The 14,651-nt window shown below is 54.6% G+C and overlaps 7 protein-coding genes across 7 annotated transcripts; 2 read left to right on the forward strand and 5 right to left on the reverse strand.

Annotated features, from left to right (window-relative positions):
• Positions 1-600: 600 nt before the first annotated feature.
• Positions 601-1,812, reverse strand: PG998_007951 (uncharacterized protein; the record flags this gene model as incomplete). Its single annotated transcript, XM_066874767.1, has 1 exon — positions 601-1,812. One exon carries the CDS (start codon positions 1,810-1,812, stop codon positions 601-603), a length of 1,212 nt encoding a protein of 403 aa, XP_066730712.1.
• Positions 1,813-2,628: 816 nt separating this feature from the next.
• On the reverse strand, positions 2,629-3,727 carry PG998_007952 (uncharacterized protein; the record flags this gene model as incomplete). Its single annotated transcript, XM_066874768.1, has 3 exons — positions 2,629-3,011; positions 3,040-3,100; positions 3,167-3,727. The coding sequence occupies 3 exons, from the start codon at positions 3,725-3,727 to the stop codon at positions 2,629-2,631; spliced, it is 1,005 nt and encodes a 334-aa protein (XP_066730713.1).
• Positions 3,728-4,272: 545 nt separating this feature from the next.
• On the reverse strand, positions 4,273-5,747 carry PG998_007953 (uncharacterized protein; the record flags this gene model as incomplete). Its single annotated transcript, XM_066874769.1, has 2 exons — positions 4,273-4,486; positions 4,543-5,747. The coding sequence occupies 2 exons, from the start codon at positions 5,745-5,747 to the stop codon at positions 4,273-4,275; spliced, it is 1,419 nt and encodes a 472-aa protein (XP_066730714.1).
• A 2,328-nt stretch (positions 5,748-8,075) lies between these two features.
• Positions 8,076-9,975, forward strand: PG998_007954 (uncharacterized protein; the record flags this gene model as incomplete). The annotated part of the gene is made up of 6 exons (XM_066874770.1): positions 8,076-8,258; positions 8,323-8,380; positions 8,446-8,732; positions 8,813-9,229; positions 9,292-9,503; positions 9,567-9,975. 6 exons carry the CDS (start codon positions 8,076-8,078, stop codon positions 9,973-9,975), a joined length of 1,566 nt encoding a protein of 521 aa, XP_066730715.1.
• A 1,539-nt stretch (positions 9,976-11,514) lies between these two features.
• On the reverse strand, positions 11,515-12,204 carry PG998_007955 (uncharacterized protein; the record flags this gene model as incomplete). Its single annotated transcript, XM_066874771.1, has 2 exons — positions 11,515-11,941; positions 12,176-12,204. The coding sequence occupies 2 exons, from the start codon at positions 12,202-12,204 to the stop codon at positions 11,515-11,517; spliced, it is 456 nt and encodes a 151-aa protein (XP_066730716.1).
• A 274-nt stretch (positions 12,205-12,478) lies between these two features.
• On the reverse strand, positions 12,479-13,042 carry PG998_007956 (alpha-acetolactate decarboxylase; the record flags this gene model as incomplete). Its single annotated transcript, XM_066874772.1, has 1 exon — positions 12,479-13,042. One exon carries the CDS (start codon positions 13,040-13,042, stop codon positions 12,479-12,481), a length of 564 nt encoding a protein of 187 aa, XP_066730717.1.
• A 555-nt stretch (positions 13,043-13,597) lies between these two features.
• On the forward strand, positions 13,598-14,276 carry PG998_007957 (3-oxoacyl-reductase; the record flags this gene model as incomplete). The annotated part of the gene is made up of 2 exons (XM_066874773.1): positions 13,598-14,098; positions 14,157-14,276. The coding sequence occupies 2 exons, from the start codon at positions 13,598-13,600 to the stop codon at positions 14,274-14,276; spliced, it is 621 nt and encodes a 206-aa protein (XP_066730718.1).
• Between the last annotated feature and the right edge of the window lie 375 nt (positions 14,277-14,651).

Here is a 14,651-nt window from a genome sequence, read left to right on the forward strand (position 1 = left end):
AATCATGAGAGGACGACTGAGATAATCGCTAGGTGCCAATAACCTCGGTGGAGTCTGTATCCAATCCCAAGCCAGTCATTGCCTTCTCATCGTATTCCGATATAGGCAGTAGAGCAGATGGAGAACCAGTATCGATTGGGGACCTGATCGTTCCCAAGGTTCTATGTCGGTACGTCATGCTGATAGGGGAGCCTTAGTAGCTTGGCGTACTGCTGTGAGTCGCATGGCAATAGGTTGAATATTGGGGGTTGAAGATAGAGCTATCGGAAGAGATCCGATCTTGTCAAGAATGTGACACGGCGAGCGCCTCCAACCCCGAAAAGGATCGGGTTGCGTCAACCGACAATTGCGGAGATATCCATAAACCAATCAGCACCAATCACCCTGTATCATGATCATGGCTATTCTTTACAGGCAATCGAGGAGCACATGCTATATACGGGCAAGTCTCTTGTCCCAAATAGAGACATGCATGGAAGGTTCTCAGGTGATGCCCTCCATCGCATCACCGATTGAGCGGAGAAGCAGCCAATTTTCACTGGAAGAGTCCACCCAGGATGATACTGTCCTCATCATCGGTCCCATTTTCAGGAGGAAGGACTATGTCAGTCGCCTCATGAGGTTGTTTGGCATATAGGTTGGCAGCCGCCTTTCTTGTATGGCTCGCTGGAGCGCCACGCGGAGCGATCCGGACTTCCTACCTTCACACATCATGTGGTCTTTCGCATCGACAAAGGTCTTCATGTCCTCTGCCGAGCCAAAGCGCACCCAGCCTCTCAGCACGTGGATCTTGTCCGTGGAGCCGGGGATCTTCTTGAGCTGTTTGTTTGTACCCACTGCCTGTGGTCGATATGGAAGGGCGAGGATGGCCAACTTCAGAACACTGTCCAGCGCAGTGGGCAGAAGGATGCCATCAACAGGACGAACGAAAGCAACATTCTTGACATCCTCAAGCTTCACGTTGTCGACCAACAGGATCTCGCGTGGGATTTGTTGGCGCAGCCGGAGAGTCTCAATGTGGTGGGGCCGGGCTAGGTCATGCAGGATCGCTAGAGTCTTGACCGCATCATTGCCAGCATTATGGTATATGCTCTCACTAAGACCATAGTCTTCCTGGGGGTAGCCGAACAGCTTGAGCAGCGACCGCAGGCCGGGGGGCTCGATGACAGCCGCCTCGGTGAAGACAGAAGAACGGATGACGGTGCTCAGATCGAGAAAGCTGTCACATAGGTCGGCAAGTGCAGGAAATGCCTGGCGCATGGCATTAAAGTCAGCATCTAAGGCGTAACCCACCAGTACGACATTGGCGCCGGGGGCGCTGTCGCGGTATTGCTTGGTGACTTGGCAGACTCGGTCCTCGACCTCTTTGACGGGGACGAACTCGGATTCACCGAATCGGAAGTCCTCGCGAAGCTTGCCGCGCCCCCTATCGCCCACTGGGGGCTTCTGGGCGATCTGCCGGAGCTTTTCAAGATAAGGCTCCTGTACTTTGATGGAGAGGCCCTCGACGCGGAGTTGGCGGCAAAAGTTTTCCAGGCTGGGCTCTTCTCTTGTCTCTGTAGTGGAAGCAGCAGAGCGCAAGAAAGGCGCATGGGAAAATGCCAGGCCGACCTCGGTTGGGGCCTGGGAAGCGAAGACTTTGGCCGGATCGGGCTCGGCATCCCAGTGTACGTCGGAGACAAATTCGCAATCCAAGGCAACGAAAACACTGCGGCGATGATTGCGAAGCCTCTCGTACTCCTGCAGGGTACAGACGGGCTTTTTGAAGAAGCCGCGAGACTGGGCTACAGGGTCTCTCGGGAAGAGGACCATCCATAGTTCAGACGGGTGAAATGGAAGGACCGGGGATTGGAAATGGTGGATGGAAGAAAGTGAGGGAGGCCAATAAATTGTGGACCTTGTAAGGCCAACAACCTCTTCAACATTCTGACTCAAAGCAGCCAATATGCATTTCCAGTTTCCTGCTCAACGGATCAGTCAGGGGCAAAACACTGCCAAAGAGGGTTGGCTATTGCCAAAAGCATCCTCTGGGATACTGGCTGGCTGACATAGTACAAACTCCAGCAACGACGCAGGTCTATACAAGAAACGGTACTAGCGGGCCGATAGACATCTCACGGAAGAATAAGGGGTTTGCGGAACAAGTACATAGGACCTACTCTGTAACTGACCCAAATTGGCACAAAACACAGCTGGAATGGGCAACAGGCTCTAGCCCGGCTGATCCAGAGTCTAGCCATGTTCGTGTCTAAGCTGGTGCTTTTACAGCTTCCTCCCAGCGTTGTCCGTGGTAACTGGAGTCGACAGTAGACCGAGGGGAAAGCTGCAAACTACACATGCACATACGGTGGAAGACACATATTTACAAGACGTTCTATCGAATCGATGTTTTCTTCCAGCCCGAGAAGCAGACGGAATGAGTAAACCGGGGGGCTTGCTGGGCGCTCAGCTGCGCGGTCCCATGTCAACTTGTGGCCTGTATCGCCATCATTATTGTATTCCTTCAGGTAGTGCCCGCAAGGTGCTCTTCATCTTGGCACCGATATTCACGTACTACTAGCGATTCCAACACATCAGTTATTCCGTCACAATATGGTATGGTACAATGTGCTCTTCTGGGCCCCCCTCTTATACCGCTTGCGGCACGAAAGCATATCTGGGCATAAGCGCCATCCTCTCTTCTGGGCTCAACTCGTCGTCGTAAACCATCCTCACATTCTTGTCCTTTTCCTTCTTGATCTTCTTCTCAGGCGCTGGCTCGTCTGCAGGTGTCGCCGAGTCGCCCTTCTTGGCGGGAACCTCTCCTCGCTCGAGATCGCGGATCATCTGGTCGATGTGATCACCACCCTGTTGCCCCGAAGAAGCACTCGCCACCAGCTCATCCACGGTCGAAGCATTGGGGGAGTAGCCGGGGAACCCGGGCTGGCCCGGCCGAGCAGGAAGGCCACTAGGCGCAGGGAGATTGGATCCCGGCCGCGAGGGGAGGTTGGAAGGGGGTAGTTGAAGCCGCCCTGGGGATATTGGGGGGGAGGAGAGAACCCGGGAGCGCCTTGAGGAGGAAAACCGGGGTATTGACCTCCAGGAGGGGGAACGGGGAATTCTGGCAAAAGAGCTTGTTAGCAAAACCACGATAGCAGGAAATGAATACGGGGTCAATATGACATACAAAGGTACCAGGGGATGCGCTCTGGGCCGGACTCTGGTTCTCAGGTGCACCGACGGGCGGTGTGTGAGTGGGCGCGCCTCCTGCAGCTTTTTGGGCGGCGATACGGGCGCGATGTTCTGCTAGGCGCTTCTTGATGTCGTCGGGATTCTCAATCTTGAGCTTCTTGGGCGGGTTCTTGCCTCCCTGGCCGGGTGGAGGGTTGCCGGTGGCGGCGTATCGATCGGCTTGAGCTTGGTAAAAGTTCTGGATGATGCGCTGGTTGTGCTGCTGGACGACATCCTCGGGGATACCCTCCATGCCGAAAATTTCGACGTCGAGCCCTTGGCGGTTGGGGAGAGCATTCTCAACGTGTGACAAGGATTCCTTGTGGACTTGATTCATGTGGACCGAGAGACCACCGGCGGTGTTCAAGCGCCTTCCACAGCGATCGCATTTGAAATGCTTAGCCTTCTGATGGGAGATCAACAGCTTCAGGTCCTCGAAGTCTCGTTCGCAATAGTAACACCATGGTCGCGCCAGGATCTCCTCGACATCGGGGTGGCCGCGCTTCTTCTTACCCATGATGAAGGGAAGATGGGTGTTTCGTGGGTGATTGTCGAGGTCACTGGATGAATATGGACGATCGGTGATGCTGCTCACGGCAAAAGGGTCTGGGTGATGTCGGCCGTCGGTTGGTAGCAGTGGTGGTGGTTTGTGCAAAGAGCTCTGAAGTTGCAGGCGACGCGCGCTGACAGCCGAGCTTTGGATTGGATCGATTGGCCCCGGCCTAACCAGGAGCAGCAAGCTCGAGCATCTTTTTCCGGGTGCTGCCAAGGCTTGAAGGCTAGTGGCTAGTGGCTGGCCTGGCGCCTGCTTAGGTGCTTTCCCACTGTGGCTTAGGTCCCTTGTCTTCTTGTGCACTGCCTAAACACGCCTAAGCAGCAAGCCACAGTGGCTAGGTAGAGAGAGTCTTCGCTTTAATTCATCGACACATGTAGCACAGCTCCTCTTCACTTCTACACTTGAGTCTCGACCCCGCTTACTGTTCTCCGGTCTGTGCAATTGTTTGAATCTTATGGAATTACTACTTTATCGGTGCTGTTGAAGCACGCTCACCCCAGCCTATCCTAGGCCGCGCCCAAACCCTCTGATTTGAGTGTCTTGGGGTTGGGGCTGTCATCGGAGACATGGCCCTCGTCTAGGTTGACTTCGGGTACTTGGACCTCGTGACTGTGTTCCAACTCGGAAAGCACAATCCACGTAGGGAAAATGGCGAGGAGTAGAATGCCAAAGTTGAGGCCGATGCTGACAAAGTGGTTGGCATGACCCTGGCTTTGCATACTGCAGAGGGTGGTTAGCGATCATCGTTCCATCAGAGGCGCAAAAGGGTAACTTACGCCCACGCTACTGTCTGACCAAGCGCTTCGAACCCACGAAGGATTCCTGTGTGGTGCGACAGAGATGACAAGTTGGTCGCGTATTGGCCGACCAGCCAGTACAGAAATTGTTGGAACGCCTGCCCCGCAAATGTCCAGAAAAACACCAGAGCGTACGATTTCCCGAAACCGCCCTTGAACCAGTCGAATACTGGCGATGTCTCTGCGTCATAGAACTGCTTCTGCAGGATAATGGCCCAGATCCATGTGCCGACAAGAACCGTCACAATGGCCGAGAAGGCTATCTTGGCCCGCGTCTTGATGAAGATGGCCTGTCGATCAAGCAGCCCGGCGATGATGAAGGAGCTGAAGATGCCGGCGAAGTTGGTAAAGAAGGACGAGAAGGCTCGCGCTCGGACGGTGAAGTACGTGGTCAGCCACGTGCTCAGGAAGCCGTTGTAAAAGTAGCTAATGAAGAAGGCCGGCAGCAGAAGCAGGATTCGGCGCGACGCCATCAGCTTAAATACGGCCTTGAACTCGCCACCCCAGGTCGGCGCCTTGTGGACGACGACTTTGGTTCCGTCTTTGCGCCACACCCTATCGGCCGGGCTTAGGCAAAGCGCGATCGGGAGGCCAAGGCACATGATGACGATGAAGACAATGTAGGTAGCTGAGCCGACGGATCCTGAAGACGACTTGTTGGCGTTGAGACCCAGGTTGATAGCTCCACCAACGATAGGCCCGGCCGCTTTGGCTGTCTGCCATACCGCCAGGTAGAAGGCTCTATCCTTGGGAGACGGGTAGCCGATGATGATGGCAGCCTCGGCAGCCCAGAAGAATCCGGCCGAGATACCGCAAAGGGCGCTTCCGAACAGCATGAACCATGTAGTCGAGTTGACGTTGTTGGTGTACAGGCCGGCACCGTACAGGGGGTATCCAATGGCGCCCAGCGCCAGACCGTAGCGAAGGCCTATCCGGTTGTTGATGGCGCCAGCGGCGACGCAGAGGATGGCGAATAGGCCGTAGACGAGAGCATTGGCAGCAGAGACGGCGTAGGGCTCGGCAGCACCGCCGGCCCCAAGGCCTCCGAGGGCATCCCACATGCCCGGGGCTGTGAAGGAGACACCACAGGCGACGGCGATCTGGAAGGGGACGGAGCGGAAGATGGAATGCTTCACCGGGCTAGCGCCCGGGGCTTCAACCGAACTCATTGATTGGCTCGACATGGTTATGGCTCCGTAGTCCCAGTCCCGGTCTGATAAGGTTTATTCTCTCTGACGCTCGCTGGCTGGCTGTCCGGAGGCAAGGAGAAGGGACTGGGAGCTTCGGGTCAATATACGAACGGAGTTTTCCCATTCATCATTGATGGGCCCAATCACGCCATCCTTAGTGCTGTAATATTCTGACAGGGGCAATACTTGCTGATGGGGCGCGCTTGCGCTCATCGGTGAAAACTCCAACTTCAGTGGAGCAGCATACCCGACCGATTGGCATCTTGAGCCGCATGGATCGGCCACAACTGCCTGCAGCTCACGCGAGCAGCAGGGGAGTATTGCTCTTCAAGGCATTATTAGTCTGTCTGTTAGGCGCATGCGATGCGTGTACAACGTGTATCCCGGAAGTCCAGGAAGGGAGGGCCTGGGATTCGCTGATACATCGGTGTTCTTGGGAACGGGACGGAAGACCATCCAATCACCCATCAACCCAGATCTCGGCATGTCGCAATAAGGCGCAACCATCTAGCCAGAAATCGCGCTTCAGCTCTTGCAGCACGATATCAATAGTGAAACTCGAGGGAGCGTCTTCAACTTGCTACTGGCACAGCTGAACGGGCGTCGAGGCTCTTGGCGGGCCAGCCCCGGTTGGTGGCAATTAATTAGCCAACGATGCTAGCATAGACCACCATTCATTCATGTTACGTAGGAGATATCGAACTACCGGTAAGTCTAGAGCGAGCGGGTCTCGACTCACGTCTTTCCAATGCCAATTACGTATGTATGTCCGCCTTTTCAACCCAGATATATACTCCTCCCCGACTCCATATTGATCGTCGAATTTGACGACGTGACAGAAGAGGCTGCTATGCACTTTTGTCCAACACTTCTCCGTCCTCTGTGTTTGTTCTTTCGGAATAACACCCTGGCAGGAACGTTTCGAACTCTTTCAGGAGATCTTGGTCGTTTTCAAATATGGATTTCATCTTGCCGTGGACAACTGCAGCCGCGTTTCCCAGGTCTTCAGCTTCGGCACCCCGGCCTGGTGCATGGAGCGCGCTGAAGGCATCCAAGAACTCAACGTATACTTGAGGCGTTTGTTGGAATCGTTTCTGCAAATGGCGTCAGCCTTTGTTCGTGAGGGCCATATTCAAGAGATTGCACACTTGCCTGCACATCTTGTATGAAGCCAATGGATCGGGTGAACATTGGGTTGTGCAGAACCTCATCTGGATTAACGGCCGACTCCCCTTTCGACATTCTGGCCTACTGCGGTGATGGAGATGAAGGGCTACAAAGAAGAGAGATGCCCCGGCAACAGTCTGCCATGGATTCAGGTATCAAGAGTGGGAGGAACAGACTGGGTTGACTAGCAACTTTGGTGTGACCATGGTGGGTGAATGGCCTCATACTGTCGGTTGTTTCTGGCGGGCCAGATAACTTATAAGAACTCCAAACACGTTATGCGGGCTGTGCATGTGTCTTGTACTACCTGTGCCGCGCAGGTTGCACGGGGGCTCGCAGATCCCCAGGGGACATGGCGGGTCGGCCGTAAGCATGCGCCGTATAAAAGGAGTCGTATTTTGTCCGCGGCTCGGGGGCCAAACGAAAAGGCCCCAACGTGTACTGCCGCTTGCCGGTACGCAAAAAGGCAAACACGCATATTACCTTTCTATTATTAGCCTGGCACAGAAAACTGCTGTTGTGCCACCCAACCCGAAACCCAACGTCGTACTTTTACCAAGGAACCGAGGGAGATGCGCTTACCTCAGCAATCCTCCATGACTATTAGCACTACAAAATGTTTGGATGGCAAGGCGTTCGCGGCAGCAGGCCCTATCCCTCGAATCCACTTAGGAGACCTCGCTTTGAGCTGGGCCACATCCTACATGCTCCAACAATGATTTGCGTAAGAGGGATCACTCCGGCACCTGCCGGATACACGTAGGACTTGGGCGAGGTGCCTCATCGAGAGACTTTGGAAGATCTGGCCTCCAACCGCCCCGCTGGGAGTGACGCTGATTTAAGCTTAGATGCAGTGCTCTAGAGTCGGCAGCCCAAAGATCCGACGGTGTCTCGGGAGATTGCGCAGCGAAGAGACGCCCCCAATATCCATGGGCAAATGCCGCTGTGGGCTTCCCCGCACGCCTCTGACGATACCCCAGGAATACAGCCCCCTGTCCGTGTGGGGGGGACACGGGGCTAATCGAGATCTTAGAGGCTAGAGGTAGACAGACGGACGTTCATCTGGTCTCCCGCGCGTATATAGGTTCTGTAACTACATGGCGGCCAAGCTCGCCCTCCCGATGATTATACGTTATCGCCCATTCGCAATTCACAATGTCGCCCTCTTCGCCGTCCGAGAAACCTGACCTCGGCGAGCTCCAAGTCTCGCACCACGAGCGTCGGCAGCATGGGTCCGACAAAACTGCCGAGAAAGACCGGATCGACGCTATTGCCGAAGCCCCCGGCACCACCATGGCGTCATTTGCGCATCTCGACGAGAAGAAGATCCTGCGCAAGGTGTGTTCGAATATACTAGCTGATGAGATCGGAGAGCTGGAAGACTGATTTCTGCTGCTCTTAGATGGATATGCGATTGATTCCCATGTTGGCGTTGCTCTACCTTCTTTCCTTTCTCGATCGTGAGTGCCTGGAAATGGTGTCGGCCCAACGCCATCATGACTCCTACTAAGAAAGATATGTCCAGGGGGCAACATCGGAAATGCCAAGATCGAAGGTCTCCAAGATGACCTCGGAATGACGCCAGACCAGTACAATTGGTGTTTGACCGTCTTCTTCTTCCCCTATGCCTTTTTCGAAGTGCCTAGCAATTTGCTGCTGAAGAAATTCCGCCCTAGCCGTTGGCTTCCCATGATCATGGTCGCCTGGGGGACTGTCATGACACTCATGGGTATCGTACAGAACTACGAGGGACTCCTGGCTGCGCGAATATTTCTCGGTGTCGCTGAGGCTGGTCTCTATCCAGGATGCGCTGTAGGCTTTCCATTCCATCCACGATTGCGTTAAAGACTTCTTTTTGCTTGGCTCGTCATGCTAACACACGACTCAATCAGTACTACCTCACCATGTGGTACTGCCGCCACGAGATACAGTTGAGACAGGCCATGTTCTTCTCCGCGGCTTCCATTGCGGGGGCCTTCAGCGGCCTCCTTGCCTTTGCCATCTCGAAGATGGATGGTGTGGGCAACTTGGAGGGCTGGCGTTGGATCTTCATCCTGGAGGGGATGGTTACGGTCCTTGTTGCTGTTGCCGCATTCTTTTGCCTGTACGACTTCCCCGAAACGGCCACATTCTTGACCGAGGAGGAAAGAGCCTTTGTCGTGTTTCGTCTGAAGTATGGCCAGCAGAAGGACAGTGACGTGGAAGAACGCCATGTTGCGGTGGCCGAGTCCGAGCAGTTCCAGTGGAAGTATGTCTGGGATGCCTTCAAGGATTGGCAGATCTGGCTTAACATCATTGTTTATTGGGGTGTAGGTTTTCCACTGCCACAGCGGCCATCAGGATTCATCCTCCAGGCTAACATGCTTACCAGATCGTCTGCCCGTTGTACGGGATCAGTCTCTTCCTGCCCAGCATCGTCAACAACCTTGGCTACAAGTCGAGCACGGCACAACTGATGACGGTTCCGATTTACGTCACAGCTGCAGTCCTAGCTGTCATAGTTGCATACGTATCCGACAGAGTTGGAAAGCGAAGCCCCTTCGTGATCTTCTTCCTCCTCATGATGGTCGTTGGTTTTGCCATGTACGTTGGGCTCAAAATAGTGGACTTACCGTTGCAATAGGGGCTAATCCAAACACAACGCAGGTGTATCTCGACAACCAACCCCAAAGTCGTATACGGCGGAGTCTTCGTGGCAGCCTGTGCCATCTACCCGGCCTTCCCCGGGAACATTGCGTGGCTGAGTAATAACCTCGCCGGAAGCTACAAGCGCAGTGCTGGGATGGCCATCCAGATCGGTGTGGGTAATCTTGGCGGGGCCATGGCGTCGAACTTCTACCGTCAGAAAGATTCGCCGCACTACACGCTGGGCCACGGTTTGGAACTGGGATTTGTGGTGGCAGGCATCGTTGCCGCTGTCATCCTGCTTACTGCATACGGGGCTATCAACAAGAAGCGGGCAAAGTCTATGAATCAGCAAGAAGACCTTCAATTCTCACATGAGCAACTGGCTGATCAAGGCGACAAGGCTGTTACTTTTAGATACATTTACTAGAAGCTTAAGACCATGAGGGTACAGTCCCACTGGACGCTAGATAGTTCTTCCCGATTTGGGAGACAACGACCGTGGACTGGAAAAGGTAATATAGATTCAGCTCTCCGACCTGGCTATAATATAATAATGGTACTCGGTACCCACTTACCACTATATCTTGTTTCAAATTGGTGTTAATAAGTTAATACTACTACGTGAGAAATGTATGAAGTATAGGTAACGGATGCTTTTAATCGAAGAATCGAAGGGGTAATAGAAGTATATTCATGCTCGATGTTACTAGACGTTCTAGAAGTAAGTCACGTGGCTAATTATGAGTCGTACTTAGGTGCAGGGGGCTGTGCTAGATTCTCAGCCACATAAGACAACTACCTAAAAGAATGGCATCCTTGGTGTATACTGTTGATAACTATCATGGCCCGGCCAGGAGTCTATAAGATGTTCAAATTTTACAGACCTGAGGGCTTTATAGTAAGTATAGGCGCGCACCAGATCTTCTCCTATGCCTCGCATGCTCTGCCGTATAACAATGGTAGCGTGAGGAGCGTGAGGTCTCTCGAAGGACCTCGGCATGTTTCTGTTATAGTGGGAGCTGATACCGAGTGCTCTACAGAGCAGTACGTTGATATGGCACGGACGAGGAGGATGCCATGCCAGAGGCCCCCAGAAGAGGTCAAACAGTGTTGTTAAGCCCCTATCCCGATGTGCATCAGCGTTACTGGCGCCTAGCAGCACGCTGTAGCTGCAATCGGGCCATGAAGCCATGGAAGAGCGAGTGGTAGACTGCGCGGGTACGAAATCGACGGAGGTGAGGATTAGGCTGACGTTGATAGGCGGCTGGTGGGTGTGTAGGAACGGGACAGGGATGGAAGGCAATGCCAGCTCTGATTGGCTGGTTCGACCGCAGGTCCAGGAAGGGTCTATCACTTTAAAAGCCCCCTTCCCTCTTCTACCCTCCTTTCCTAATCTTCTCCTCCTTCATCTATAAAACATAAGAGATCCTGAGTTTTCATCGATAAGAACCCCACCACCCTCCATCACATCAACTTGCATCAAGGAAACCGGCCCCTGACCCCCTGAAAGCCACCTGATACCAGCTATGGCGTCTCTCCCACGTGTGTTCCACCACTTTCCCGCTTTCCTTGCCGGCGACCTGAAGCTAACATCATTATACAGCATATCGGGCCACACCTGACCCGTGTTATGCCCCATTACTCGTCCAAAGGCACGGGGAGCCAGTGCATCACATGGTCGGTCGTGCACATAACCAACCTGGTGGGAACTCCCCTCATACCTGGATATGACGGAGAGTCCTGGGGAAGCTAACGTGTCTTTGCTCTCAGATACTCTATCACAATTTGGTGATATCATGGGGACTTACAGAGTAGCCAGAGGCTACACAGATATGCCCGTCCTTATGGAAGGGACCAGATACCGAGATGCTCCGTTTTCAGGGCCCACACGCCACCCTGTAAGGCCATCTACGGGCCAAGGACACGCGCATGATGCTTCGCATACTCTGGCAAAGCCAGCGGTGGGTTACTCTGGGCTGAAGCCCGGAGCGGAAGTGAGGCACAGGTCAAAGACGGAACTAGGGGTAGAGTCACGTGCCGACACCTCACCGCCAAGAGTACCACAGCAGTATAGAGAGCACCGCAGAGCCACGACAGGCCGAGTCTCGATCACCAAGAGTGCCCCACCTGGCGAGGCCAAGATGATCTCGTTTGATCCTATTGTCGAAGTTATCAACGTGTCCAGCACCGACTCAAATCGACGTCGTCGGCAGCGGCGAGCCACCAACCAGAGAGATCCCTTCACCTCTCTGGCATCGATTCCACCCAGAGCACCTGAACTAGAGCGTCTCTCTACGCCTGAAATCGAAACGCCACCACCATCGGCACAGTCCTTCTGTGCCTGTTGTACCGGCCCAGGGCCACATGTACATCCCAGCAACAGGCGAGACAAGCTGGAAACCCAAAGTATGTTGTCCCACCCCGGCTAAGTAAACATGATGCTAATAGTGTCACAGTAAGGGAGGCTAAGGCATATATAGCGAAGACTTCGCAAAGACCTAGGAGGATCGAGTATTGCTCAGATGATTTTGTTTTATTCCCTTGATGTGGTATCAGCTTCGAAGAGTAATGCTTCTCTGCGTTCTATTCATTTGTTTCTATATACGACATCGTACTACATGACGTACCGTGCAGGCTCAGGCTTTGTGTCTTTCATTTTTGTTAAACATTCCTATCAGCCAAGTAGCTACGATCTCGAATTCTGCCTTATGTAATCATGGCAGCCACCTTCAAGTTTCAGATAATGAGCCTGATTTTGTCTTTAGTTTCCGATGAAGATAGTAGTGCGTATGAAAATCAATAAATCGGGTACGTAATTGAGTTTATACTGAGAACTTCAACTCATTAAAGAGCTTATCTTGAGGGAAACCAAGATGGAAACGCCCACATGCGCCCGTCTCCAGCAAAACCCCCTTCCGCCGTCTCGAAGCCTAACACGTTCCCGCCCCCTGTTTCCTGTCATCGTCGATGAACCGCATCTGCGAGTATGCGTCCCCGCTGACGGTGGCCTGCCACTTGGGGATCATGAAACCGAAAATGACCCCTTCCACGTCTTCGTACAAGCCTGACTTTGTGTGGACGCTGCGGAAGGCGCCGGTGATGCGGAAGGGCATGGGCGAGTTGGGCCATCCCACCTTCTGCAGGTCGGCCAGGGTGAAGCAGGAGTTGAGCTCCAGCCGCTGCGTGGGCTGGAAGACGGTCACCATGGCGTAGGGCAGCGACGCGCCCAGGTCCGCCTCGGTTACCGACCCGTCGTAGGCGATGCTGTACGCTTTGCTCTCTATCTGGACCATCTCCTTGGGAGGCGTCTCGAACGGTAGGGCCTCGGATTCACCAGTGGAAGAGGAGTCAGCCGGACTCCTTTCGAAGACCCCGACACCGTAGGTCCCGTGGTTGGTCAGGTCGGCGACACGCGGGCCCCCTCGTTTGAGACCGGCCTCGAAGGCGGGCCAGAGGGAGTACTGGTATATGTCATTGGGAATTGAGTTGGGCATGTTCAAAATCTAGAGAAAGTGCGACGGGAGCGAGGGAAACGACGATTGTGGTTGACGTCGGGCTGGTATAGATGAGAGGTTCAGCCAAGGATACCCGACGACACCGTCACCGGAAAGGATTTCGGCCTGCGTACTAATAGCACCGGAACTCCGGTGAGAGACAGAGGGGCGATCTCTGATGACGATTTTCATGTCTTGCACGACTGTGTCACATTGGGATCCCGTTAGCGGCGGCATTGAGAACTCTAAGTCACGCACATGTTACCGCATCTGGGTAGGCTGGCGGACAGCTCCAGCTCCAGCCCAACCACGACCCCTGACGGCTGACTGTCCTGCCCCGCAGCAACAGCACTGCACATTCGGATATGCACCCCGCATGGTCCCGTAACTGCCATCCGAAGATGGGAGGAGGGGGAGGCAAGGAGGGGGAGGAGGGGGAGGTCGTCATCTCGAACCCAAACGCCCTGGACGCCTCACCGGGCCTTGCTTGTAAGCTTGCAACTAGACAACCATAAAACACCCACACGACCCCTTTGCCCATTGCCGTGCTTCGAAATGGCACCCCAGCTCCGTCTCCAATTCAAAGTCGCCATTGTCACCGGCGGGGCCTCGGGCTTCGGCCGCGGCATCGCCGCCAAGTTCGTCGACGAGGGCGCCCAGGTCATCATCGCGGACCTGTCGGAAGAGACCGGGCAAGCGGCGGCGGCCGAGCTGAAGTGCGACTTCGTGCGCGCCGACGTGACGCGGCGGGCGGACTGGGAGGCGCTGCTGCAGACGGCCGTCGACCGGTTCGGCGGGCTCGACGTCGTGGTCAACAACGCGGGCACGACGTACGCCAACAAGCCCACCGAGAGCGTCACGGAGCACGACTTTGATATGGTTATGAATGTCAACGTCAAGTCCGTCTGGCTCTCGACCGACGTGCTTCTGCCCTACTTCCTCGCAAACAAGCGGCCTGGCTGCTTCATCCAGATCGCCTCGACTGCAGGGGTCCGGCCGAGGCCCAACCTGACGTGGTACAATGCGTCCAAGGCGGCCATCATCAGTGCAACCAAGGTACGGGGAAAGAAGCACATCTCGGCCCGGACGCCCACAATTGACACGAGCATCGCAGACCATGGCGGTTGAATACGGGCCCAAGCAGATCCGGTTCAACTCGGTTTCCCCCGTGGTGGGGAGCACAGGAATGCAAGTCCACCCGTCCACGCACGCACAGAGAGCCAGCATTAACTAAATGACCCCCTTGCTGTCCAGGACCCATCTGTTTCTAGGCAAGCCAGACACCGAAGAGAACCGGAAGGGCTTTCTATCCGTAGTGCCGCTGGGCCGTCCCTCGACAGCAGCGGACGTTGCCAATGCTTGTTGTTACCTAGCCAGCGAAGAGGCTTCGTTCATCACCGGCGTCAACCTCGAGGTGGATGGTGGCCGCTGTGTCTAGACATACCTGCGGAGTGCACCTGTAGATAGTGACGGGAATGAAGGGCGACTAGTAAACACGATTATGTATGCATGCATGTAGCGGCCTCCCTGTGGTTCTTTTCCCGCCGTGCATGTTTCCCCGCACGTACGTCACTCGTTAGCTTCATTCGACAGATCGCCAGCTCGGCAC

The sequence above is a fragment of the Apiospora kogelbergensis genome, assembly GCF_038363985.1.
Source record: "Apiospora kogelbergensis strain CBS 113332 chromosome Unknown utg000005l_segment0_segment0, whole genome shotgun sequence".
Lineage (NCBI taxonomy): Eukaryota > Fungi > Ascomycota > Sordariomycetes > Amphisphaeriales > Apiosporaceae > Apiospora > Apiospora kogelbergensis.